The 26340-nt window shown below is 42.4% G+C and overlaps 1 protein-coding gene across 9 annotated transcripts in view; it reads left to right on the top strand.

The window, feature by feature from the left end:
• herc2 (HECT and RLD domain containing E3 ubiquitin protein ligase 2) overlaps positions 1-25746 on the top strand; it is a 362023-nt gene extending 336277 nt beyond the window's left edge. For 6 of the 9 annotated variants that reach the window (XM_072915066.1, XM_072915069.1, XM_072915071.1 and 3 more), the window contains exons 89-91: positions 13931-14036; positions 18750-18962; positions 24916-25746. In XM_072915066.1, the coding sequence (XP_072771167.1) occupies positions 13931-14036; positions 18750-18962; positions 24916-25188 (592 nt within the window). In that variant the 3' untranslated portion in view covers positions 25189-25746. The remainder of the gene's footprint in view (positions 1-13930; positions 14037-18749; positions 18963-24915) is intronic. The other 3 variants (XM_072915064.1, XM_072915065.1, XM_072915068.1) reach the window with 1 other exon arrangement.
• Positions 25747-26340: the final 594 nt, after the last annotated feature.

The raw sequence follows: 26340 nt of genomic DNA on the forward strand, positions 1-26340 counted from the left end.
CTTACCTTTACTTTTAAATTAAGTCCATGCGCCGCAACTAAAGCCCTCACTTCAACTTTCCACATGCAAGATTGAATCTATTTAAAAAAGTGTAACCGAGGGTTTATAAATGTCGCCTATACTGTATGAAACTACAAAATAACAAACACGGAGGCTCCAGTTTACACGAGGACCACTTTATTTACCTTCTTTCAAAAACCTCCGCAACGTGACATCACTTCCGCTCTTAGCGCCTTCAAAATAAGAGCTCAAGGCATATACTGTATAACAGCGCATAACAGGAACTTAACATCCCAAAGAGGAAAGCCCATGAAAATAGGTTACAAAAGTTATTTAATAAGAAGCCAAAAAGTGCAAAAACAATAATGTTCGTGTTGGAGGAGTTGTGAATTAGGTACACCTGCAGTCTGCAGGTGTACCTAATGTTGTGGCCCTCCAACTCCTCCAACACCAACATTATTGTTTTTGCACTTTTTGGCTTCTTATGAAATAACTTTTTTTAAATAGATTCAATCTTGCACGTGGAAAGTTTAAGTGTGGGCTTTAGTTGATATAACAATTCTACGGCGGGGGTGCAGGAGGCGGGATTACTGGAGCCTCAGCCAGTGCGTCTTTTGCAGCCGTTTTATGATCGCTCAGCACAAGAAATACGTTACACACATACAGTTGTTGACAAAATACACTGTACATTATACATCTCAGCTAACTAAACTATGGAAATGTATAATATAATTCATATAGCAATACGGTCTCACTGCACAGCAGGCCAGCAGTTAGCCGAGTCATTGCGCAATCCATGTTGAGGCACTGAGTGACGTGCCTCAACTGGCTGCTGTTCACCGCACCGTCTCTTCTCAGTATTTGAACGGCAAATGTGAAAATTCAGCGATTTTGAATAAAAATAATCTAAAACTGGTGAAGTTAAATGGAAAATAACTTTATAGTATAATCACTGGATACATTTAACAATTTTTTTTTTCTTTTTTCTTTTTACTTTTTTTTTCTTTCCATGATGGCAGGTGAGGCCCTGCCTCCCCTGACTGCACGTCACTGATATATATATATATATATATATATATATATATATATATATATATATATATATATATATATATATATACACATGTTAGATAAGCGACGCGAGGAAGAAACCTTTACCATTTTGGTGCAAACCTGAATAAATGTGCAAGAAGGGAGCTGCAAGAGGGCGCTGTAGTGAACTTTGTCAGTGTAATGCACACTACTGCCAATCACAGGCCTGGAGGGGAACTGCACTGTTCACTACTCACTTTCTTACTTTCACGCTATCAAAATGTCAAGTCAGCAAAAACCTTTCTGACAAAGTTTTACTGCGTTTCTGACAGTATTACTGTGTTTCTGACAGTATTACTGTGTTTCTGACAGTATTACTGCCTTTCTGACAGTATTACTGCCTTTCTGACAGTATTACTGTGTTTCTGACAGTATTACTGTGTTTCTGACAGTATTACTATGTTTCTGACACTATTACTGCGTTTCTGACAGTATTACTGCGTGTCTGACAGTATTACTGCATTTCTGACAGTATTACTGTGTGTCTGACAGTATTACTGCGTTTCTGACAGTATTACTGCATTTCTGACAGTATTACTGAGTTTCTGACAGTATTACTGCATTTCTGACAGTATTACTGTGTGTCTGACAGTATTACTGCGTTTCTGACAGTATTACTGTGTGTCTGACAATATTACTGCGTTTCTGACAGTATTACTGCATTTCTGACAGTATAACTGCGTTTTTGACAGTATTACTGCATTTCTGACAGTATAACTGCGTTTCTGACAGTATTACTGCATTTCTGACAGTATTACTGTGTGTCTGACAGTATTACTGCATTTCTGACAGTATTACTGTGTTTCTGACAGTATTACTGTGTTTCTGACAGTATAACTGCGTTTCTGACAGTATTACTGCATTTCTGAGAGTATTACTGCATTTCTGATAGTATTACTGCATTTCTGACAGTATTACTGTGTGTCTGACAGTATTACTGTGTGTCTGACAGTATTACTGCATTTCTGACAGTATAACTGCGTTTCTGACAGTATTACAGCGTTTCTGACAGTATTACTGTGTTTTTGACACTATTACTGCGTTTCTGACAGTATTACAGCGTTTCTGACAGTATTACTGTGTGTCTGACAGTATTACTGTGTGTCTGACAGTATTACTGCGTGTCTGACAGTATTACTGCCTTTCTGACAGTATTACTGCATGTCTGACAGTATTACTGTGTTTCTGACAGTATTGCTGCATTTCTGAGAGTATTACTGCATTTCTGACAGTATTACTGTGTGTCTGACAGTATTACTGCATTTCTGACAGTATAACTGCGTTTCTGACAGTATTACTGCGTTTCTGACAGTATTACTGTGTTTCTGACACTATTACTGTGTTTCTGACAGTATTACTGCGTTTCTGACAGTATTACTGCGTGTCTGACAGTATTACTGTGTTTCTGACACTATTACTGCGTTTCTGACAGTATTACTGCGTGTCTGACAGTATTACTGCGTTTCTGACACTATTACTGAGTTTCTGACAGTATTACTGCATTTCTGACAGTATTACTGTGTGTCTGACAGTATTACTGCGTTTCTGACAGTATTACTGTGTGTCTGACAGTATTACTGCGTGTCTGACAGTATTACTGCGTTTCTGACAGTATTACTGCATTTCTGACAGTATAACTGCGTTTTTGACAGTATTACTGCATTTCTGACAGTATAACTGCGTTTCTGACAGTATTACTGCATTTCTGACAGTATTACTGTGTGTCTGACAGTATTACTGCGTGTCTGACAGTATTACTGCATTTCTGACAGTATTACTGCGTTTCTGACAGTATTACTGTGTTTCTGACAGTATTACTGCGTTTCTGACAGTATGACTGCGTTTCTGACAGTATGACTGCATTTCTGAGAGTATTACTGCATTTCTGATAGTATTACTGCATTTCTGACAGTATTACTGTGTGTCTGACAGTATTACTGCATTTCTGACAGTATAACTGCGTTTCTGACAGTATTACAGCGTTTCTGACAGTATTACTGTGTTTTTGACACTATTACTGTGTTTCTGACAGTATTACTGTGTTTCTGACAGTATTACTGTGTGTCTGACAGTATTACTGTGTGTCTGACAGTATTACTGCGTTCTTGACAGTATTACTGCGTTTCTGACAGTATTACTGTGTGTCTGACAGTATTACTGCGTTCTTGACAGTATTACTGTGTGTCTGACAGTATTACTGTGTGTCTGACAGTATTACTGCGTGTCTGACAGTATTACTGTGTGTCTGACAGTATTACTGTGTGTCTGCCAGTATTACTGTGTGTCTGACAGTATTACTGTGTGTCTGACAGTATTACTGTGTGTCTGACAGTATTACTGCGTTTCTGACAGTATTACTGTGTGTCTGACAGTATTACTGCGTTCTTGACAGTATTACTGCGTTCTTGACAGTATTACTGTGTGTCTGACAGTATTACTGTGTGTCTGACAGTATTACTGTGTGTCTGACAGTATTACTGTGTGTCTGACAGTATTACTGCGTTTCTGACAGTATTACTGTGTGTCTGACAGTATTACTGCGTTTCTGACAGTATTACTGTGTGTCTGACAGTATTACTGTGTGTCTGCCAGTATTACTGTGTGTCTGACAGTATTACTGTGTGTCTGACAGTATTACTGCGTGTCTGACAGTATTACTGCGTTTCTGACAGTATTACTGTGTGCCTGACAGTATTACTGCGTGCCTGACAGTATTACTGTGTGTCTGACAGTATTACTGTGTGTCTGCCAGTATTACTGTGTGTCTGACAGTATTACTGTGTGTCTGACAGTATTACTGTGTCTGACAGTATTACTGTGTGTCTGCCAGTATTACTGTGTGTCTGACAGTATTACTGTGTGTCTGCCAGTATTACTGTGTGTCTGACAGTATTACTGTGTGTCTGACAGTATTACTGTGTGTCTGCCAGTATTACTGTGTGTCTGACAGTATTACTGTGTCTGACAGTATTACTGTGTGTCTGACAGTATTACTGCGTTTCTGACAGTATTACTGTGTGTCTGACAGTATTACTGTGTGTCTGACAGTATTACTGCGTTCTTGACAGTATTACTGCGTTCTTGACAGTATTACTGTGTGTCTGACAGTATTACTGTGTTCCTGACAGTATTACTGTGTGTCTGACAGTATTACTGTGTGTCTGACAGTATTACTGTGTGTCTGACAGTATTACTGTGTCTGACAGTATTACTGTGTCTGACAGTATTACTGTGTGTCTGACAGTATTACTGTGTGTCTGACAGTATTACTGCGTTCTTGACAGTATTACTGTGTGTCTGACAGTATTACTGTGTTCCTGACAGTATTACTGTGTGTCTGACAGTATTACTGTGTGTCTGACAGTATTACTGTGTGTCTGACAGTATTACTGTGTCTGACAGTATTACTGTGTCTGACAGTATTACTGTGTGTCTGACAGTATTACTGTGTGTCTGACAGTATTACTGTGTGTCTGCCAGTATTACTGTGTCTGACAGTATTACTGTGTGTCTGACAGTATTACTGTGTGTCTGACAGTATTACTCCGTTCTTGACAGTATTACTGCGTGTCTGACAGTATTACTGTGTGTCTGACAGTATTACTGTGTGTCTGACAGTATTACTGTGTGTCTGACAGTATTACTGTGTCTGACAGTATTACTGTGTCTGACAGTATTACTGTGTGTCTGACAGTATTACTGTGTGTCTGACAGTATTACTGTGTGTCTGCCAGTATTACTGTGTCTGACAGTATTACTGTGTGTCTGACAGTATTACTGTGTGTCTGACAGTATTACTCCGTTCTTGACAGTATTACTGCGTGTCTGACAGTATTACTGTGTGTCTGCCAGTATTACTGTGTCTGACAGTATTACTGTGTGTCTGACAGTATTACTGTGTGTCTGACAGTATTACTCCGTTCTTGACAGTATTACTGCGTGTCTGACAGTATTACTGTGTGTCTGACAGTATTACTGTGTGTCTGACAGTATTACTGTGTGTCTGACAGTATTACTGCGTGTCTGACAGTATTACTGTGTGTCTGACAGTATTACTGCGTTCTTGACAGTATTACTGTGTGTCTGGCAGTATTACTGCGTGTCTGACAGTATTACTGTGTGTCTGACAGTATTACTGTGTCTGACAGTATTACTGTGTGTCTGACAGTATTACTGCGTGTGTGAAGGTATTACTGTGTGTCTGACAGTATTACTGTGTGTCTGACAGTATTACTGCGTTCTTGACAGTATTACTGCGTTATTGACAGTATTACTGTGTGTCTGACAGTATTACTGTGTGTCTGACAGTATTACTGCGTTCTTGACAGTATTACTGCGTTCTTGACAGTATTACTGTGTGTCTGACAGTATTACTGTGTTCCTGACAGTATTACTGTGTGTCTGACAGTATTACTGTGTGTCTGACAGTATTACTGTGTGTCTGACAGTATTACTGTGTCTGACAGTATTACTGTGTCTGACAGTATTACTGTGTGTCTGACAGTATTACTGTGTGTCTGACAGTATTACTGCGTTCTTGACAGTATTACTGTGTGTCTGACAGTATTACTGTGTTCCTGACAGTATTACTGTGTGTCTGACAGTATTACTGTGTGTCTGACAGTATTACTGTGTCTGACAGTATTACTGTGTCTGACAGTATTACTGTGTGTCTGACAGTATTACTGCGTTCTTGACAGTATTACTGTGTGTCTGACAGTATTACTGTGTCTGACAGTATTACTGTGTGTCTGCCAGTATTACTGCGTGTGTGAAGGTATTACTGTGTGTCTGACAGTATTACTGCGTGTCTGACAGTATTACTGTGTGTCTGACAGTATTACTGTGTCTGACAGTATTACTGTGTGTCTGACAGTATTACTGTGTGTCTGCCAGTATTACTGTGTGTCTGCCAGTATTACTGTGTCTGACAGTATTACTGTGTGTCTGACAGTATTACTGTGTCTGACAGTATTACTGTGTGTCTGACAGTATTACTGTGTGTCTGACAGTATTACTCCGTTCTTGACAGTATTACTGTGTGTCTGACAGTATTACTGCGTGTCTGACAGTATTACTGTGTGTCTGACAGTATTACTGTGTGTCTGACAGTATTACTGTGTCTGACAGTATTACTGCGTGTGTGAAGGTATTACTGTGTGTCTGACAGTATTACTGTGTGTCTGACAGTATTACTGTGTGTCTGCCAGTATTACTGTGTGTCTGACAGTATTACTGTGTGTCTGACAGTATTACTGTGTGTCTGCCAGTATTACTGCGTGTGTGAAGGTATTACTGTGTGTCTGACAGTATTACTGTGTGTCTGACAGTATTACTGTGTGTCTGACAGTATTACTCCGTTCTTGACAGTATTACTGTGTGTCTGACAGTATTACTGCGTGTCTGACAGTATTACTGTGTGTCTGACAGTATTACTGTGTCTGACAGTATTACTGCGTGTGTGAAGGTATTACTGTGTGTCTGACAGTATTACTGTGTGTCTGACAGTATTACTGTGTGTCTGCCAGTATTACTGTGTGTCTGACAGTATTACTGTGTGTCTGACAGTATTACTGTGTGTCTGACAGTATTACTGTGTGTCTGACAGTATTACTGTGTGTCTGACAGTATTACTGTGTGTCTGACAGTATTACTGTGTGTCTGACAGTATTACTGTGTGTCTGACAGTATTACTGTGTGTCTGACAGTATTACTGCGTTTCTGACAGTATTACTGTGTGTCTGACAGTATTACTGTGTGTCTGACAGTATTACTGCGTTCTTGACAGTATTACTGCGTTCTTGACAGTATTACTGTGTTCCTGACAGTATTACTGTGTTCCTGACAGTATTACTGTGTGTCTGACAGTATTACTGTGTGTCTGACAGTATTACTGTGTGTCTGACAGTATTACTGTGTCTGACAGTATTACTGTGTCTGACAGTATTACTGTGTGTCTGACAGTATTACTGTGTGTCTGACAGTATTACTGCGTTCTTGACAGTATTACTGTGTGTCTGACAGTATTACTGTGTTCCTGACAGTATTACTGTGTGTCTGACAGTATTACTGTGTGTCTGACAGTATTACTGTGTGTCTGACAGTATTACTGTGTCTGACAGTATTACTGTGTCTGACAGTATTACTGTGTGTCTGACAGTATTACTGTGTGTCTGACAGTATTACTGCGTTCTTGACAGTATTACTGTGTGTCTGACAGTATTACTGTGTGTCTGACAGTATTACTGTGTGTCTGACAGTATTACTGTGTGTCTGCCGGTATTACTGCGTGTGTGAAGGTATTACTGTGTGTCTGACAGTATTACTGTGTGTCTGACAGTATTACTGTGTGTCTGACAGTATTACTGTGTGTCTGACAGTATTACTGCGTTCTTGACAGTATTACTGTGTGTCTGACAGTATTACTGCGTGTCTGACAGTATTACTGCGTGTCTGACAGTATTACTGCGTGTCTGACAGTATTACTGCGTGTCTGACAGTATTACTGCGTGTCTGACAGTATTACTGTGTGTCTGACAGTATTACTGTGTCTGACAGTATTACTGTGTGTCTGACAGTATTACTGTGTGTCTGACAGTATTACTGTGTCTGACAGTATTACTGCGTGTCTGACAGTATTACTGTGTGTCTGACAGTATTACTGTGTCTGACAGTATTACTGCGTGTCTGACAGTATTACTGTGTGTCTGACAGTATTACTGTGTGTCTGACAGTATTACTGTGTGTCTGCCAGTATTACTGTGTGTCTGCCAGTATTACTGTGTGTCTGACAGTATTACTGTGTGTCTGACAGTATTACTGTGTGTCTGCCAGTATTACTGTGTGTCTGACAGTATTACTGTGTGTCTGACAGTATTACTGCGTTTCTGACAGTATTACTGTGTGTCTGACAGTATTACTGTGTGTCTGACAGTATTACTGTGTGTCTGACAGTATTACTGCGTTCTTGACAGTATTACTGCGTTCTTGACAGTATTACTGTGTGTCTGACAGTATTACTGTGTGTCTGACAGTATTACTGCGTTCTTGACAGTATTACTGCGTTCTTGACAGTATTACTGTGTGTCTGACAGTATTACTGTGTTCCTGACAGTATTACTGTGTGTCTGACAGTATTACTGTGTGTCTGACAGTATTACTGTGTGTCTGACAGTATTACTGTGTCTGACAGTATTACTGTGTCTGACAGTATTACTGTGTGTCTGACAGTATTACTGTGTGTCTGACAGTATTACTGCGTTCTTGACAGTATTACTGTGTGTCTGACAGTATTACTGTGTTCCTGACAGTATTACTGTGTGTCTGACAGTATTACTGTGTGTCTGACAGTATTACTGTGTGTCTGACAGTATTACTGTGTCTGACAGTATTACTGTGTCTGACAGTATTACTGTGTGTCTGACAGTATTACTGTGTGTCTGACAGTATTACTGTGTGTCTGACAGTATTACTGCGTTCTTGACAGTATTACTGTGTGTCTGACAGTATTACTGTGTGTCTGACAGTATTACTGTGTCTGACAGTATTACTGTGTGTCTGCCAGTATTACTGCGTGTGTGAAGGTATTACTGTGTGTCTGACAGTATTACTGCGTGTCTGACAGTATTACTGTGTGTCTGCCAGTATTACTGTGTGTCTGACAGTATTACTGTGTGTCTGACAGTATTACTGTGTGTCTGCCAGTATTACTGTGTCTGACAGTATTACTGTGTGTCTGACAGTATTACTGTGTCTGACAGTATTACTGTGTGTCTGACAGTATTACTGTGTGTCTGACAGTATTACTCCGTTCTTGACAGTATTACTGTGTCTGACAGTATTACTGCGTGTCTGACAGTATTACTGTGTGTCTGACAGTATTACTGTGTGTCTGACAGTATTACTGTGTCTGACAGTATTACTGCGTGTGTGAAGGTATTACTGTGTGTCTGACAGTATTACTGTGTGTCTGACAGTATTACTGTGTGTCTGCCAGTATTACTGTGTGTCTGACAGTATTACTGTGTGTCTGACAGTATTACTGTGTGTCTGCCAGTATTACTGCGTGTGTGAAGGTATTACTGTGTGTCTGACAGTATTACTGTGTGTCTGACAGTATTACTGTGTGTCTGACAGTATTACTCCGTTCTTGACAGTATTACTGTGTGTCTGACAGTATTACTGCGTGTCTGACAGTATTACTGTGTGTCTGACAGTATTACTGTGTGTCTGACAGTATTACTGTGTCTGACAGTATTACTGCGTGTGTGAAGGTATTACTGTGTGTCTGACAGTATTACTGTGTGTCTGACAGTATTACTGTGTGTCTGACAGTATTACTGTGTGTCTGACAGTATTACTGTGTGTCTGCCAGTATTACTGTGTGTCTGACAGTATTACTGTGTGTCTGACAGTATTACTGTGTGTCTGACAGTATTACTGTGTGTCTGACAGTATTACTGCGTTTCTGACAGTATTACTGTGTGTCTGACAGTATTACTGTGTGTCTGACAGTATTACTGCGTTCTTGACAGTATTACTGCGTTCTTGACAGTATTACTGTGTTCCTGACAGTATTACTGTGTTCCTGACAGTATTACTGTGTGTCTGACAGTATTACTGTGTGTCTGACAGTATTACTGTGTGTCTGACAGTATTACTGTGTCTGACAGTATTACTGTGTCTGACAGTATTACTGTGTGTCTGACAGTATTACTGTGTGTCTGACAGTATTACTGCGTTCTTGACAGTATTACTGTGTGTCTGACAGTATTACTGTGTTCCTGACAGTATTACTGTGTGTCTGACAGTATTACTGTGTGTCTGACAGTATTACTGTGTGTCTGACAGTATTACTGTGTCTGACAGTATTACTGTGTCTGACAGTATTACTGTGTGTCTGACAGTATTACTGTGTGTCTGACAGTATTACTGCGTTCTTGACAGTATTACTGTGTGTCTGACAGTATTACTGTGTGTCTGACAGTATTACTGTGTGTCTGACAGTATTACTGTGTGTCTGCCAGTATTACTGCGTGTGTGAAGGTATTACTGTGTGTCTGACAGTATTACTGTGTGTCTGACAGTATTACTGTGTCTGACAGTATTACTGTGTCTGACAGTATTACTGTGTGTCTGACAGTATTACTGTGTGTCTGACAGTATTACTGCGTTCTTGACAGTATTACTGTGTGTCTGACAGTATTACTGCGTGTCTGACAGTATTACTGCGTGTCTGACAGTATTACTGCGTGTCTGACAGTATTACTGCGTGTCTGACAGTATTACTGCGTGTCTGACAGTATTACTGCGTGTCTGACAGTATTACTGTGTGTCTGACAGTATTACTGTGTCTGACAGTATTACTGTGTGTCTGACAGTATTACTGCGTGTCTGACAGTATTACTGTGTGTCTGACAGTATTACTGTGTCTGACAGTATTACTGCGTGTCTGACAGTATTACTGCGTGTCTGACAGTATTACTGTGTGTCTGACAGTATTACTGTGTCTGACAGTATTACTGTGTGTCTGCCAGTATTACTGTGTGTCTGACAGTATTACTGCGTGTCTGACAGTATTACTGTGTGTCTGACAGTATTACTGTGTGTCTGACAGCATTACTGTGTCTGACAGTATTACTGTGTGTCTGCCAGTATTACTGTGTGTCTGCCAGTATTACTGTGTGTCTGACAGTATTACTGTGTGTCTGCCAGTATTACTGTGTGTCTGACAGTATTACTGTGTGTCTGACAGTATTACTGCGTTCTTGACAGTATTACTGTGTGTCTGACAGTATTACTGCGTGTCTGACAGTATTACTGCGTGTCTGACAGTATTACTGTGTTCCTGACAGTATTACTGTGTGTCTGCCAGTATTACTGCGTGTCTGACAGTATTACTGCGTGTCTGACAGTATTACTGTGTGTCTGACAGTATTACTGTGTGTCTGACAGTATTACTGTGTCTGACAGTATTACTGTGTGTCTGCCAGTATTACTGTGTGTCTGCCAGTATTACTGTGTGTCTGACAGTATTACTGTGTGTCTGCCAGTATTACTGTGTGTCTGACAGTATTACTGTGTGTCTGCCAGTATTACTGTGTGTCTGACAGTATTACTGTGTGTCTGCCAGTATTACTGTGTGTCTGACAGTATTACTGTGTGTCTGACAGTATTACTGTGTGTCTGACAGTATTACTGCGTTCTTGACAGTATTACTGTGTGTCTGACAGTATTACTGCGTGTCTGACAGTATTACTGCGTGTCTGACAGTATTACTGCGTGTCTGACAGTATTACTGCGTGTCTGACAGTATTACTGCGTGTCTGACAGTATTACTGCGTGTCTGACAGTATTACTGTGTGTCTGACAGTATTACTGTGTCTGACAGTATTACTGTGTGTCTGACAGTATTACTGCGTGTCTGACAGTATTACTGTGTGTCTGACAGTATTACTGTGTCTGACAGTATTACTGCGTGTCTGACAGTATTACTGCGTGTCTGACAGTATTACTGTGTGTCTGACAGTATTACTGTGTCTGACAGTATTACTGTGTGTCTGCCAGTATTACTGTGTGTCTGACAGTATTACTGCGTGTCTGACAGTATTACTGTGTGTCTGACAGTATTACTGTGTGTCTGACAGCATTACTGTGTCTGACAGTATTACTGTGTGTCTGCCAGTATTACTGTGTGTCTGCCAGTATTACTGTGTGTCTGACAGTATTACTGTGTGTCTGCCAGTATTACTGTGTGTCTGACAGTATTACTGTGTGTCTGACAGTATTACTGTGTGTCTGACAGTATTACTGCGTTCTTGACAGTATTACTGTGTGTCTGACAGTATTACTGCGTGTCTGACAGTATTACTGCGTGTCTGACAGTATTACTGTGTTCCTGACAGTATTACTGTGTGTCTGCCAGTATTACTGCGTGTCTGACAGTATTACTGCGTGTCTGACAGTATTACTGTGTGTCTGACAGTATTACTGTGTGTCTGACAGTATTACTGTGTCTGACAGTATTACTGTGTGTCTGCCAGTATTACTGTGTGTCTGCCAGTATTACTGTGTGTCTGACAGTATTACTGTGTGTCTGCCAGTATTACTGTGTGTCTGACAGTATTACTGTGTGTCTGACAGTATTACTGTGTGTCTGACAGTATTACTGCGTTCTTGACAGTATTACTGTGTGTCTGACAGTATTACTGCGTGTCTGACAGTATTACTGCGTGTCTGACAGTATTACTGTGTTCCTGACAGTATTACTGTGTGTCTGACAGTATTACTGTGTGTCTGACAGTATTACTGTGTGTCTGCCAGTATTACTGCGTGTGTGAAGGTATTACTGTGTGTCTGACAGTATTACTGTGTGTCTGACAGTATTACTGCGTGTCTGACAGTATTACTGCGTGTCTGACAGTATTACTGTGTTCCTGACAGTATTACTGTGTGTCTGACAGTATTACTGTGTGTCTGACAGTATTACTGTGTGTCTGCCAGTATTACTGCGTGTGTGAAGGTATTACTGTGTGTCTGACAGTATTACTGTGTGTCTGACAGTATTACTGTGTGTCTGCCAGTATTACTGCGTGTGTGAAGGTATTACTGTGTGTCTGACAGTATTACTGTGTGTCTGACAGTATTACTGTGTGTCTGACAGTATTACTGCGTTCTTGACAGTATTACTGTGTGTCTGACAGTATTACTGCGTGTCTGACAGTATTACTGCGTGTCTGACAGTATTACTGCGTGTCTGACAGTATTACTGCGTGTCTGACAGTATTACTGCGTGTCTGACAGTATTACTGTGTGTCTGACAGTATTACTGTGTCTGACAGTATTACTGTGTGTCTGACAGTATTACTGCGTGTCTGACAGTATTACTGTGTGTCTGACAGTATTACTGTGTCTGACAGTATTACTGCGTGTCTGACAGTATTACTGCGTGTCTGACAGTATTACTGTGTGTCTGACAGTATTACTGTGTCTGACAGTATTACTGTGTGTCTGCCAGTATTACTGTGTGTCTGACAGTATTACTGCGTGTCTGACAGTATTACTGTGTGTCTGACAGTATTACTGTGTGTCTGACAGTATTACTGTGTCTGACAGTATTACTGTGTGTCTGACAGTATTACTGTGTGTCTGACAGTATTACTGTGTGTCTGCCAGTATTACTGTGTGTCTGACAGTATTACTGTGTGTCTGACAGTATTACTGTGTGTCTGACAGTATTACTGCGTTCTTGACAGTATTACTGTGTGTCTGACAGTATTACTGCGTGTCTGACAGTATTACTGCGTGTCTGACAGTATTACTGTGTTCCTGACAGTATTACTGTGTGTCTGACAGTATTACTGTGTGTCTGACAGTATTACTGTGTGTCTGACAGTATTACTGTGTGTCTGACAGTATTACTGTGTGTCTGACAGTATTACTGTGTGTCTGACAGTATTACTGTGTGTCTGACAGTATTACTGTGTGTCTGACAGTATTACTGTGTGTCTGACAGTATTACTGTGTGTCTGACAGTATTACTGTGTGTCTGACAGTATTACTGCGTGTCTGACAGTATTACTGTGTCTGACAGTATTACTGTGTGTCTGACAGTATTACTGTGTGTCTGACAGTATTACTGTGTGTCTGACAGTATTACTGTGTGTCTGACAGTATTACTGTGTGTCTGACAGTATTACTGTGTGTCTGACAGTATTACTGTGTGTCTGACAGTATTACTGTGTGTCTGACAGTATTACTGTGTGTCTGACAGTATTACTGTGTGTCTGACAGTATTACTGTGTGTCTGACAGTATTACTGCGTGTGTGTTGGCTGCAGGTTGCATGAGTTTGACGAGCAGGTGTCTGCTGTACGTGAAGGAATGGCTCGTGTTGTTCCTGTTCCTCTGCTCTCACTCTTCACCGGTTATGAACTGGAAACTATGGTGAGTGTGCACACACACACACACACGCCTGTAGTTAGCAGGAAGTAAGACACATGTTGGCGTTTCTTGCTAGCAGGAAGTAAGAGGAGTGTTAACAGGAAGTAAGATGGCAGGAAGTAAGAGGAGTGTTAACAGGAAGTAAGAGGAGCGTTAACAGGAAGTAAGAGGAGCGTTAACAGGAAGTAAGAGGAGTGTTAACAGGAAGTAAGAGGAGTGTTAACAGGAAGTAAGAGGAGTGTTAACAGGAAGTAAGAGCGTTAACAGGAAGTAAGAGGAGTGTTAACAGGAAGTAAGAGGGGCGTTAACAGGAAGTAAGAGGAGTGTTAACAGGAAGTAAGAGGGGCGTTAACAGGAAGTAAGAGGGGCGTTAACAGGAAGTAAGATGGCAGGAAGAAAGAGGAGCGTTAACAGGAAGTAAGATGGCAGGAAGTAAGAGGAGCATTAACAGGAAGTAAGATGGCAGGAAGTAAGAGGAGCATTAACAGGAAGTAAGAGGTGTGTTAACAAGAAGTAAGATGGCAGGAAGTAAGAGGAGCGTTAACAGGAAGTAAGAGGAGCGTTAACAGGAAGTAAGAGGAGTGTAAACAGGAAGTAAGAGGAGTGTAAACAGGAAGTAAGAGGAGTGTAAACAGGAAGTAAGAGGAGTGTTAACAGGAAGTAAGAGGGGCGTTAACAGGAAGTAAGAGGAGCGTTAACAGGAAGTAAGAGGAGTGTTAACAGGAAGTAAGAGGAGCGTTAACAGGAAGTAAGATGGCAGGAGGTAAGAGGAGCATTAACAGGAAGTAAGAGGAGTGTTAACAAGAAGTAAGATGGCAGGAAGTAAGAGGAGCGTTAACAGGAAGTAAGAGGAGCGTTAACAGGAAGTAAAAGGAGTGTTAACAGGAAGTAAGAGGAGCGTTAACAGGAAGTAAGAGGAGTGTTAACGGGAAGTAGAGGAGTGTAAACAGGAAGTAAGAGGAGCGTTAACAGGAAGTAAGAGGAGCGTTAACAGGAAGTAAGAGGAGTGTTAACAGGAAGTAAGAGGAGTGTAAACAGGAAGTAAGAGGAGCGTTAACAGGAAGTAAGAGGAGTGTTAACAGGAAGTAAGAGGAGTGTTAACAGGAAGTAAGAGGAGTGTTAACAGGAAGTAAGAGGAGTGTTAACAGGAAGTAAGAGCGGCGTTAACAGGAAGTAAGAGGAGTGTTAACAGGAAGTAAGATGGCAGGAAGTAAGAGGAGCGTTAACAGGAAGTAAGAGGTGTGTTAACAAGAAGTAAGAGGAGTGTTAACAGGAAGTAAGAGGAGTGTTAATAGGAAGTAAGATTGCAGGAAGTAAGAGGAGCGTTAACAGGAAGTAAGATGGCAGGAAGTAAGAGGAGCATTAACAGGAAGTAAGAGGTGTGTTAACAAGAAGATGGCAGGAAGTAAGAGGAGCGTTAACAGGAAGTAAGAGGGGCGTTAACAGGAAGTAAGAGGAGTGTTAACAGGAAGTAAGATTGCAGGAAGTAAGAGGGGCGTTAACAGGAAGTAAGAGGAGTGTTAACAGGAAGTAAGATTGCAGGAAGTAAGAGGAGCGTTAACAGGAAGTAAGAGGAGCGTTAACAGGAAGTAAGAGGAGTGTTAACAGGAAGTAAGAGGGGCGTTAACAGGAAGTAAGAGGAGTGTTAACAGGAAGTAAGATTGCAGGAAGTAAGAGGAGCGTTAACAGGAAGTAAGATGGCAGGAGGTAAGAGGAGCGTTAACAGGAAGTAAGAGGAGTGTTAACAAGAAGTAAGATGGCAGGAAGTAAGAGGAGCGTTAACAGGAAGTAAAAGGAGTGTTAACAGGAAGTAAGAGGAGCGTTAACAGGAAGTAAGAGGAGTGTTAACGGGAAGTAAGAGGAGTGTAAACAGGAAGTAAGAGGAGCGTTAACAGGAAGTAAGAGGAGCGTTAACAGGAAGTAAGAGGAGTGTTAACCGGAAGTAAGAGGAGTGTTAACAGGAAGTAAGAGGAGTGTTAACAGGAAGTAAGAGGGGCGTTAACAGGAAGTAAGAGGAGTGTAAACAGGAAGTAAGAGGAGCGTTAACAGGAAGTAAGAGGTGTGTTAACAGGAAGTAAAAGGTGTGTTAACGGGAAGTAAGAGGTGTGTTAACAAGAAGTAAGATGGCAGGAAGTAAGAGGAGCGTTAACAGGAAGTAAGAGGAGCGTTAACAGGAAGTAAGAGGAGCGTTAACAGGAAGTAAGAGGAGTGTTAACAGGAAGTAAGAGGGGCGTTAACAGGAAGTAAGAGGAGCGTTAACAGGAAGTAAGAGGAGTGTTAACAGGAAGTAAGAGGGGCGTTAACAGGAAGTAAGAGGAGTTTTAACAGGAAGTAAGATTGCAGGAAGTAAGAGGAGCGTTAACAGGAAGTAAGATGGCAGGAGGTAAGAGGAGCATTAACAGGAAGTAAGAGGAGTGTTAACAGGAAGTAAGAGGGGCGTTAACAGGAAGTAAGAGGAGTTTTAACAGGAAGTAAGATTGCAGGAAGTAAGAGGAGCGTTAACAGGAAGTAAGATGGCAGGAGGTAAGAGGAGCATTAACAGGAAGTAAGAGGAGTGTTAACAAGAAGTAAGATGGCAGGAAGTAAGAGGAGCGTTAACAGGAAGTAAGAGGAGCGTTAACAGGAAGTAAAAGGAGTGTTAACAGGAAGTAAGAGGAGCGTTAACAGGAAGTAAGAGGAGTGTTAACGGGAAGTAGAGGAGTGTAAACAGGAAGTAAGAGGAGCGTTAACAGGAAGTAAAATGAGTGTTAACAGGAAGTAAGAGGAGTGTTAACGGGAAGTAGAGGAGTGTAAACAGGAAGTAAGAGGAGCGTTAACAGGAAGTAAGAGGAGCGTTAACAGGAAGTAAGAGGAGTGTTAACAGGAAGTAAGAGGAGTGTTAACGGGAAGTAGAGGAGTGTAAACAGGAAGTAAGAGGAGCGTTAACAGGAAGTAAGAGGAGCGTTAACAGGAAGTAAGAGGAGTGTTAACAGGAAGTAAGAGGAGTGTAAACAGGAAGTAAGAGGAGCGTTAACAGGAAGTAAGAGGAGCGTTAACAGGAAGTAAGAGGAGTGTTAACAGGAAGTAAGAGGAGTGTTAACAGGAAGTAAGAGCGGCGTTAACAGGAAGTAAGAGGAGTGTTAACAGGAAGTAAGATGGCAGGAAGTAAGAGGAGCGTTAACAGGAAGTAAGAGGTGTGTTAACAAGAAGTAAGAGGAGTGTTAACAGGAAGTAAGAGGAGTGTTAACAGGAAGTAAGAGGAGTGTTAACAGGAAGTAAGAGCGGCGTTAACAGGAAGTAAGAGGAGTGTTAACAGGAAGTAAGATGGCAGGAAGTAAGAGGAGCGTTAACAGGAAGTAAGAGGAGTGTTAACAGGAAGTAAGAGGAGTGTAAACAGGAAGTAAGAGCGGCGTTAACAGGAAGTAAGAGGAGTGTTAACAGGAAGTAAGATGGCAGGAAGTAAGAGGAGCGTTAACAGGAAGTAAGAGGTGTGTTAACAAGAAGTAAGAGGAGTGTTAACAGGAAGTAAGAGGAGTGTTAATAGGAAGTAAGATTGCAGGAAGTAAGAGGAGCGTTAACAGGAAGTAAGAGGAGTGTTAATAGGAAGTAAGATTGCAGGAAGTAAGAGGAGCGTTAACAGGAAGTAAGATGGCAGGAAGTAAGAGGAGCATTAACAGGAAGTAAGAGGTGTGTTAACAAGAAGTAAGATGGCAGGAAGTAAGAGGAGCGTTAACAGGAAGTAAGAGGGGCGTTAACAGGAAGTAAGAGGAGTGTTAACAGGAAGTAAGATTGCAGGAAGTAAGAGGGGCGTTAACAGGAAGTAAGAGGAGTGTTAACAGGAAGTAAGATTGCAGGAAGTAAGAGGAGCGTTAACAGGAAGTAAGAGGAGCGTTAACAGGAAGTAAGAGGAGTGTTAACAGGAAGTAAGAGGGGCGTTAACAGGAAGTAAGAGGAGTGTTAACAGGAAGTAAGATTGCAGGAAGTAAGAGGAGCGTTAACAGGAAGTAAGATGGCAGGAGGTAAGAGGAGCGTTAACAGGAAGTAAGAGGAGTGTTAACAAGAAGTAAGATGGCAGGAAGTAAGAGGAGCGTTAACAGGAAGTAAAAGGAGTGTTAACAGGAAGTAAGAGGAGCGTTAACAGGAAGTAAGAGGAGTGTTAACGGGAAGTAAGAGGAGTGTAAACAGGAAGTAAGAGGAGCGTTAACAGGAAGTAAGAGGAGCGTTAACAGGAAGTAAGAGGAGTGTTAACAGGAAGTAAGAGGGGCGTTAACAGGAAGTAAGAGGAGTGTAAACAGGAAGTAAGAGGAGCGTTAACAGGAAGTAAGAGGTGTGTTAACAGGAAGTAAAAGGTGTGTTAACGGGAAGTAAGAGGAGTGTTAACAGGAAGTAAGAGGAGTGTTAACAGGAAGTAAGAGGAGCGTTAACAGGAAGTAAGAGGAGTGTAAACAGGAAGTAAGAGGAGCGTTAACAGGAAGTAAGAGGAGTGTTAACAGGAAGTAAGAGGTGTGTTAACGGGAAGTAAGAGGAGTGTTAACAGGAAGTAAGAGGAGTGTAAACAGGAAGTAAGAGGAGTGTAAACAGGAAGTAAGGAGCGTTAACAGGAAGTAAGAGGAGTGAAAACAGGAAGTAAGAGGAGTGTAAACAGGAAGTAAGAGGAGCGTTAACAGGAAGTAAGAGGAGTGTTAACAGGAAGTAAGAGGGGTGTTAACAAGAAGTAAGAGGTGTTGATGTGTCCAGGTGTGTGGAAGTCCTGACATCCCACTGCACCTGCTGAAGTCAGTGGCCACCTACAAGGGGGTGGAGCCTACAGCGCCACTCATCCAGTGGTTCTGGGAGGTCATGGAGTCCTTCTCCAACACGGAGCGCTCGCTCTTCCTCAGGTTCGTGTGGGGACGCACTCGGCTGCCGCGCACCATCGCTGACTTCCGGGGGCGGGACTTTGTGGTGCAGGTAAGAAAAGTTCAGATTGAATTTTTTTCTACACAACTTTGTTGTCACGGAAACAATCAAATACTGTTTTTGTTTACCATATTTACCATATTTAACATGTTCAAAATCATTATTTAAGTCAACATCTCTTTCTGTGATTGGATTCGCTGTAATTTGCCCAATTTTATATATTTTTAATGTTTAATTGTATTTCACAATATGTCACCTGAGTCACAACCTGTGAAAAACACAAAGCAAACAGTATTTATATATAACCTTGGATAAATATACCTATAAAAACACCTGCACCCCCCGCCACCTCAAAAGGGATGGGTGTGTATATATTTATATGCGTTATATACTTTATCATCCCCACAAGCCGAGCAGGGAAACCTGCGAAACAGGCCTGTAGGGATGAGATAGCCTAACTAATATTCCGCTCTACCCCGGTATTGAGCACTGTATAACGGATAAACCTCAGAAACCTTGACTATATATATATATATATATATATATATATATATATATATATATTGGAACAAAACACAGATGGACGAGGCAACAAATACGGAGATGCTGGAATGTTACTATAGAAGCAATCCTAGAGAAAGGGGCTACATGCAGCGAATGTGGGATCATTGGATACTTCGAAACCCACAATCAAGGCTTACAAAGAAAGAGCTGTTGGCCCAGTGTTCCAACATCCGTAATCGAAGTCTACTATCACAACTAGAGACTAATGACATACAACAACGATGCTACGGAAAGGGGGAGCCAGTACGACAGGTCAGTGGGGAGATATCATCATCATCATCATCATCATCATTCCCACAACCACAGATTAGGGTACCAAGCCCCAACAGAATGCAACAGCCTCAACACAAGAGCTGCTGACCTGAGAAGGAAGATCGTGACCCAACTAGAAAACTGGAGCCCCCGATGAATACCAAAGCTGAATTGCCAAGTACCTTCAGAAGATCTAGTGGATGTGAATGCTGCTCTGAAGACCATCCCCACAGGAACCATCACGGAGACAAACAAGCTGACACACAGTATGGAGATGCTTGGGTACAAGGTGGGCTCGGGACATAACAAGCAGTACCCACCATGGAAGAGACGGTTAAAGGCAAGATAAAGGCAGCACGGAGATAAGTTAGCCAGCTAGCAGAACTACAGAAAGGGAACATGGTGAATAAAGGGGCACCCAGGAAGTATAACTCACTCTCCATACCCAGAGGCACTCAAAACTGCAAAGCAACGACTAACAGCTCTGGCCACCCGGTTGAAGAGATACACCAAGGAGGGAGAGGCCAGGAGAATAAACACTGAACCAGCCAAGGTGTACTCTCAGTAGCAGGGAAACAACAACCGGTCAGACCCACCAAAAACTGGAAAGGCATCACACAACACCAAGGCCCAATGGTTAGTGGACCTGAGAGCTGACCACAGCAACCTCCCAGAACAAGAGCCAGTAACCATCTCAATGGCAGATATCCAAGAAAGAGTGTCAAAGATGGCCCCGGTATGATTCATACATACTGGTTGAAGAAGCTAACTGCACTCCATGAACGCCTAGCAGTACAGATGAACCAGCTGCTGAGGGATGGGACCCACCCAGAATGGCTAACCCAGGGCAGGACAGTCCTAATCATTAGGGTACCAAGCCCCAACAGAATGCAACAGCCTCAACACAAGAGCTGCTGACCTGAGAAGGAAGATCGTGACCCAACTAGACAACTGGAGCCCCCGACGAATAACAAAGCTGAATTGCCAAGTACCTTCAGAAGATCTAGTGGATGTGAATGCTGCTCTGAAGACCATCCCCACAGGAACCATCACGGAGACATATAAGCTGATACACAGTACAGCAACGGTAATCATGGAGATGCTTGGGTACAAGGTGGGCTCGGGACATAACAAGCAGTACCCACCATGTAAGAGACGGTTAGAGGCCAAGATAAAGGCAGCACGGAGAGAAGTTAGCCAGCTCGCAGAACTACAGAAAGGGAACATGGTGAATAAAGGGTCACCCAGGAAGTACAACTCACTCTCCATACCAGAGGCACTCAAAACTGCAAAGCAACGACTAACAGCTCTGGCCACCCGGTTGAAGAGATACACCAAGGAGGGAGAGGCCAGGAGAATAAACAAGCTGTTCTCCACTGAACCAGCCAAGGTGTACTCTCAACAACCGGTCAGACCCAACAAGAACTGAGGTGGAAAAATACGGCATCACACAACACCAAGGCCCAATGGTTAGTGGACCTGAGAGCTGACCACAGCAACCTCCCAGAACAAGAGCCAGTAACCATCTCAATGGCAGATATCCAAGAAAGAGTGTCAAAGATGGCCCCGGTATGATTTATACATACTGGTTGAAGAAGCTAACTGCACTCCATGAACGCCTACCAGTACAGATGAACCAGCTGCTGAATGGCTAACCCAGGGCAGGACAGTCCTAATCATGAAGGACCCATCCCATCCAACTACCGGCCAATTACCTGTCTCTGCACACCATGGAAGGCCCTGTCAAGCATCATTGCGGCAAAAATGAGTAAGCATGTGGCTCAATACTTGAGTGAGGCACAGAAAGGAATTGGCAGTAACACCAGAGGAGCCAAGCACCAGCTACTGGTTGATAAAACAGTCGCCCGAGACTGTAAGAAGAGACAGAACACCCTGTGCACTGCCTGGATTGACTGCAAGAAAGCCTACGACTCAATGCCGCACGCATGGATACTGGAATGCCTGGAGCAGGAACCTAAGGGCCTTCATCCAGAACTCGATGGAAATGTGGAAGACAACCCTAGAGGCCAATTCAAAGCCGACTGCCCAAGTCAACATCAAGTGCGGCATCTACCAAGGAGAAGCGCTATCACCACTGCTGTTCTGCATAGACCTGAACCCCCTCAGTCAGATCATCACGAAGAGCGGCTACGGGTCATCATCATCGGCGGTCACTCGAAGCGAGTATAACGATCCTCCTGGTAGGGGGGTATCCTTTTATGGAGGATGCCTGTGCGTGACTTTGTTTACCGTGGGGAGACTTGTGCACAGACAGTCACCACACGATCCTTGACAGGGTCCAGTGGCATGGAGTCCAAGACGACTGGAGACCCTTTTCTGCTGCAGCCTTCACCCGCCATCCCAGCCGTTGTGACGCTCCATAGGGTTAGCAATCTTCCTCCGCCTTGTTCCACCGTTGAGGTGTTCACCGTATCCCTGGCTAGGGGGCAGTCAGGTACTAGGCCTTTGCCAAGGGCCACCTGGGGTAACAGTAGTAAAGGGGTTAACCTCCTAGTGCCCCAAGACCCCATAGAGGAGCCTCCACTGCCGGATGCACTTTAACGTCATGCCCAGGACACGTGGCTACGGGTACCGATTCCGTAGTGGGGCAGCAATCAGCCACCTGCTCTACATGGATGACATCAAGCTGTATGCCAGGATCGAGCATGAAATAGACTCACTGATCCATTCCACCAGGATCTACAGCGATGACATAGGTATGTCATTCGGATTGGACAAGCGTGGCCAGATGGTCTCAAAGAAAGGCAAGATGATCAGGACTGAGGGGATTGACCTACCAGAGGGAAACATAGGTGGTATCCAAGTACCTTGGCAATCCCACAGGCTAATGGAAACCATGAAGAGGCCACAAGGAAGTCAACCACAGCCAAATACCTCCAGAGAGTAAGGCAGGTCCTGAAAAGTCAGCTGAATGGTAAGAACAAGGTCCACACCATCAACATGTATGCACTACCAGTCTTCAGATACCCCGCCGGTATCATAAGCTGGCCAAAGGAGGAGATAGAAGACACAGATATCAAGACAAGAAAGCTCCTCACCATGTACGGAGGGTCCCACCCCAAGTCCAGCATCCTGAGGCTACACACTAAGCCAGGGGGGTCCAAACGGAAAGATTAAAGCATGCGAGGGCCATTTTGGTATTTTTCATTTTCAAACCATAACAACCTGAGGGTTCCTGGTTCAATCCCCTCCTTCTACCAACGTCGTCACGTCTGTTGTGTCCTTGAGCAAGACACTTCACCCTTGCTCCTGATGGGTGATGGTTAGGGTCTTGCATGGCAGCTCAGTATGTGAATGGCTGAATGTGGAAATACAAACCCCGTTTCCATATGAGTTGGGAAATTGTGTTCGATGTAAATATAAACAGAATACAATGATTTGCAAATCATTTTCAACCCATATTCAGTTGAATATGCTACAAAGACAACATATTTGATGTTCAAACTCATAAACTTTATTTTTTTTGCAAATTATAATTAACTTAGAATTTCATGGCTGCAACACGTGCTAAAGTAGTTGGGAAAGGGCATGTTCACCACTGTGTTACATGGCCTTTCCTTTTAACAACACTCAGTAAACGTTTGGGAACTGAGGAGACACATTTTTGAAGCTTCTCAGGTGGAATTCTTTCCCATTCTTGCTTGATGTACAGCTTAAGTTGCTCAACAGTCCGGAGGTCTCCGTTGTGCTATTTTAGGCTTCATAATGCGCCACACATTTTCAATGGGAGACAGGTCTGGACTACAGGCAGGCCAGTCTAGTACCCGCACTCTTTTACTATGAAGCCACGTTGATGTAACACGTGGCTTGGCATTGTCTTGCTGAAATAAGCAGGGGCGTCCAGGGTAACGTTGCTTGGATGGCAACATATGTTGCTCCAAAACCTGTATGTACATTTCAGCATTAAAGGCACCTTCACAGATGTGTAAGTTACCCATGTCTTGGGCACTAATACACCCCCATACCCTCACAGATGCTGGCTTTTCAACTTTGCGCCTAGAACAATCCGGATGGTTCTTTTCCTCTTTGGTCCGGAGGACACGACGTCCACAGTTTCCAAAAACAATTTGAAATGTGGACTCGTTAGACCACAGAACACTTTTCCACTTTGTATCAGTCCATCTTAGATGAGCTCAGACCCAGCGAAGCCGACGGCGTTTCTGGGTGTTGTTGATAAACGGTTTTCGCCTTGCATAGGAGAGTTTTAACTTGCACTTACAGATGTAGCGACCAACTGTAGTTACTGACAGTGGGTTTCTGAAGTGTTCCTGAGCCCATGTGGTGATATCCTTTACACACTGATGTCGCTTGTTGAAGCAGTACAGCCTGAGGGATGGAAGGTCACGGGCTTAGCTGCTTACGTGCAGTGATTTCTCCAGATTCTCTGAACCCTTTGATGATATTACGGAGCGTAGATGGTGAAATCCCTAAATTCCTTGCAATAGCTGCTTGAGAAAGGTTTTTCTTAAACTGTTCAACAATTTGCTCACGCATTTGTTGACAAAGTGGTGACCCTCGCCCCATCCTTGTTTGAAAATGACTGAGCATTTCATGGAATCTACTTTTATACCCAATCATGGCACCCACCTGTTCCCAATTAGCCTGTTCACCTGTGGGATGTTCCAAATAAGTGTTTGATGAGCATTCCTCAACTTTATCAGTATTTATTGCCACCTTTCCCAACTTCTTTGTCACGTGTTGCTGGCATCAAATTCTAAAGTTAATGATTATTTGCAAAAAAAAAAAAAAAAAATGTTTATGAGTTTGAACATCAAATATGTTGTCTTTGTAGCATATTCAATTGAATATGGCTTGAAAAGGATTTGCAAATCATTGTATTCCGTTTATATTTACATCTAACACAATTTCCCAACTCATATGGAAACGGGGTTTGTACATACATACATACATATATATATATATATGTTAAATCTACATACACAGCACACATTAGCAGCATAGCTATGTTAAACCAGGTTATGAAATTTGCTGCAGAAAAGCCAAATGATCAAACCTAAAACTCCCAAGAACGTAACCGACTGACTGATAGCATTTTAAGATGTGTAGTGAAGCCCAAGTAGTTTGAGTCCAGAGTGGGCGGGGGATGTTTTAGTGGCAGGTGAGTAGAGGAAGGTGATGAGTGACAGAGTGTGATGTCGCTGTGCAGGTGCTGGACAAGTACAACCCTCCTGACCACTTCCTGCCAGAGTCCTACACCTGCTTCTTCCTGCTCAAGCTGCCCAGGTACTCGTGCAGGCAGGTGCTGCAGGACAAGCTCAAGTACGCCATCCACTTCTGCAAGTCCATCGACACCGACGACTACGCACGCATCGCCTTGTCGGGGGAGCCCGCCGCCGACGACAGCAGCGACGACCTGGACAACGAGGACGCCGACTCCTTCGCCTCCGACTCCACCCAGGACTATCTGACTGGTCACTGACCTCTGACCTTTTCTATTGCTCACATTCCTGCGGGCGTTCTCCTCGGACGCACTCATCTGTGTGTGTGTGTGTGTGTGTGTGTGTGTGTGTGTGTGTGTGTGTGTGTGTGTGTGTGTGTGTGTGCGTGCGTGCGTGCTTGCAAATGATCTTAGAAGAAGAAAAAGAAGTGCGGACTTTGCTTTCATGTTGTGAGCGAAGTTGGTTTCACTTTCACGTCACCTGAAGAAGTCACTTCCTGTCTTGTAAATAAGCCGCCAGGTGAAAAGTTGCACCCACAAATAGTTGTTGTGACAAAAGTGTTGTAGTGAAAGTGTGTACATAAAGAGGATGCTGACAGTCCTGCAGGCTCCATCTTCATACTTCAGGAATACAAACATGACTCGTCCACCAATCACTGGCTTTGTGTTGCTTGAAGCTCCGCCCACCTTTTCCGACCCCAGCACGTGAGGGGCCCCCCTCTTGGAATTATGGGAGATTTCTTTAATCCCGACACAACATTCCTACCTTGATCACACACTTTCACCCTGTCACCTTCAATCACTCACTCACTTCTTGCTTCTAACTTACATTACAACTACATAAATTATACATTAAAACTACATAAGTTAAATAAAAATACATAAGTTGTACATTAAAACTACATAAACTACAAAAAAAAAATACATAAGTTGTACATTAAAACTACATAAGTTAATTAAACAATACATAAGTTGTTAGGAAAAAATACATAAGATGTACATTAAAACTACATAAGTTACAATAAATATACATAAGTTGTACATTAAAACTACATAAGTTACAAAAAAACTACATAAGTTGTACATTAAAACTACATAAGTTACAAAAAAATACATAAGTTGTACACTAAAAGTACATAAGTTGTACATTAAAGCCATATAAGTTGTACATTAGGAAGCATAAGTTACACTAAAAATACATTTGTTGTACATTAAAACTACATAAGTTGTACATTAAAGCCATATAAGTTGTACATTAGGAAGCATAAGTTACACTAAAAATACATAAGTTGTACATTAAAACTACATAAGTTGTACATTAAAGCCATATAAGTTGTACATTAGGAAGCATAAGTTACACTAAAAATACATTTGTTGTACATTAAAACTACATAAGTTGTACATTAAAAGTAC

Source organism: Nerophis lumbriciformis, linkage group LG18, assembly GCF_033978685.3.
Source record: "Nerophis lumbriciformis linkage group LG18, RoL_Nlum_v2.1, whole genome shotgun sequence".
In the NCBI taxonomy this organism is placed as follows: domain Eukaryota; kingdom Metazoa; phylum Chordata; class Actinopteri; order Syngnathiformes; family Syngnathidae; genus Nerophis; species Nerophis lumbriciformis.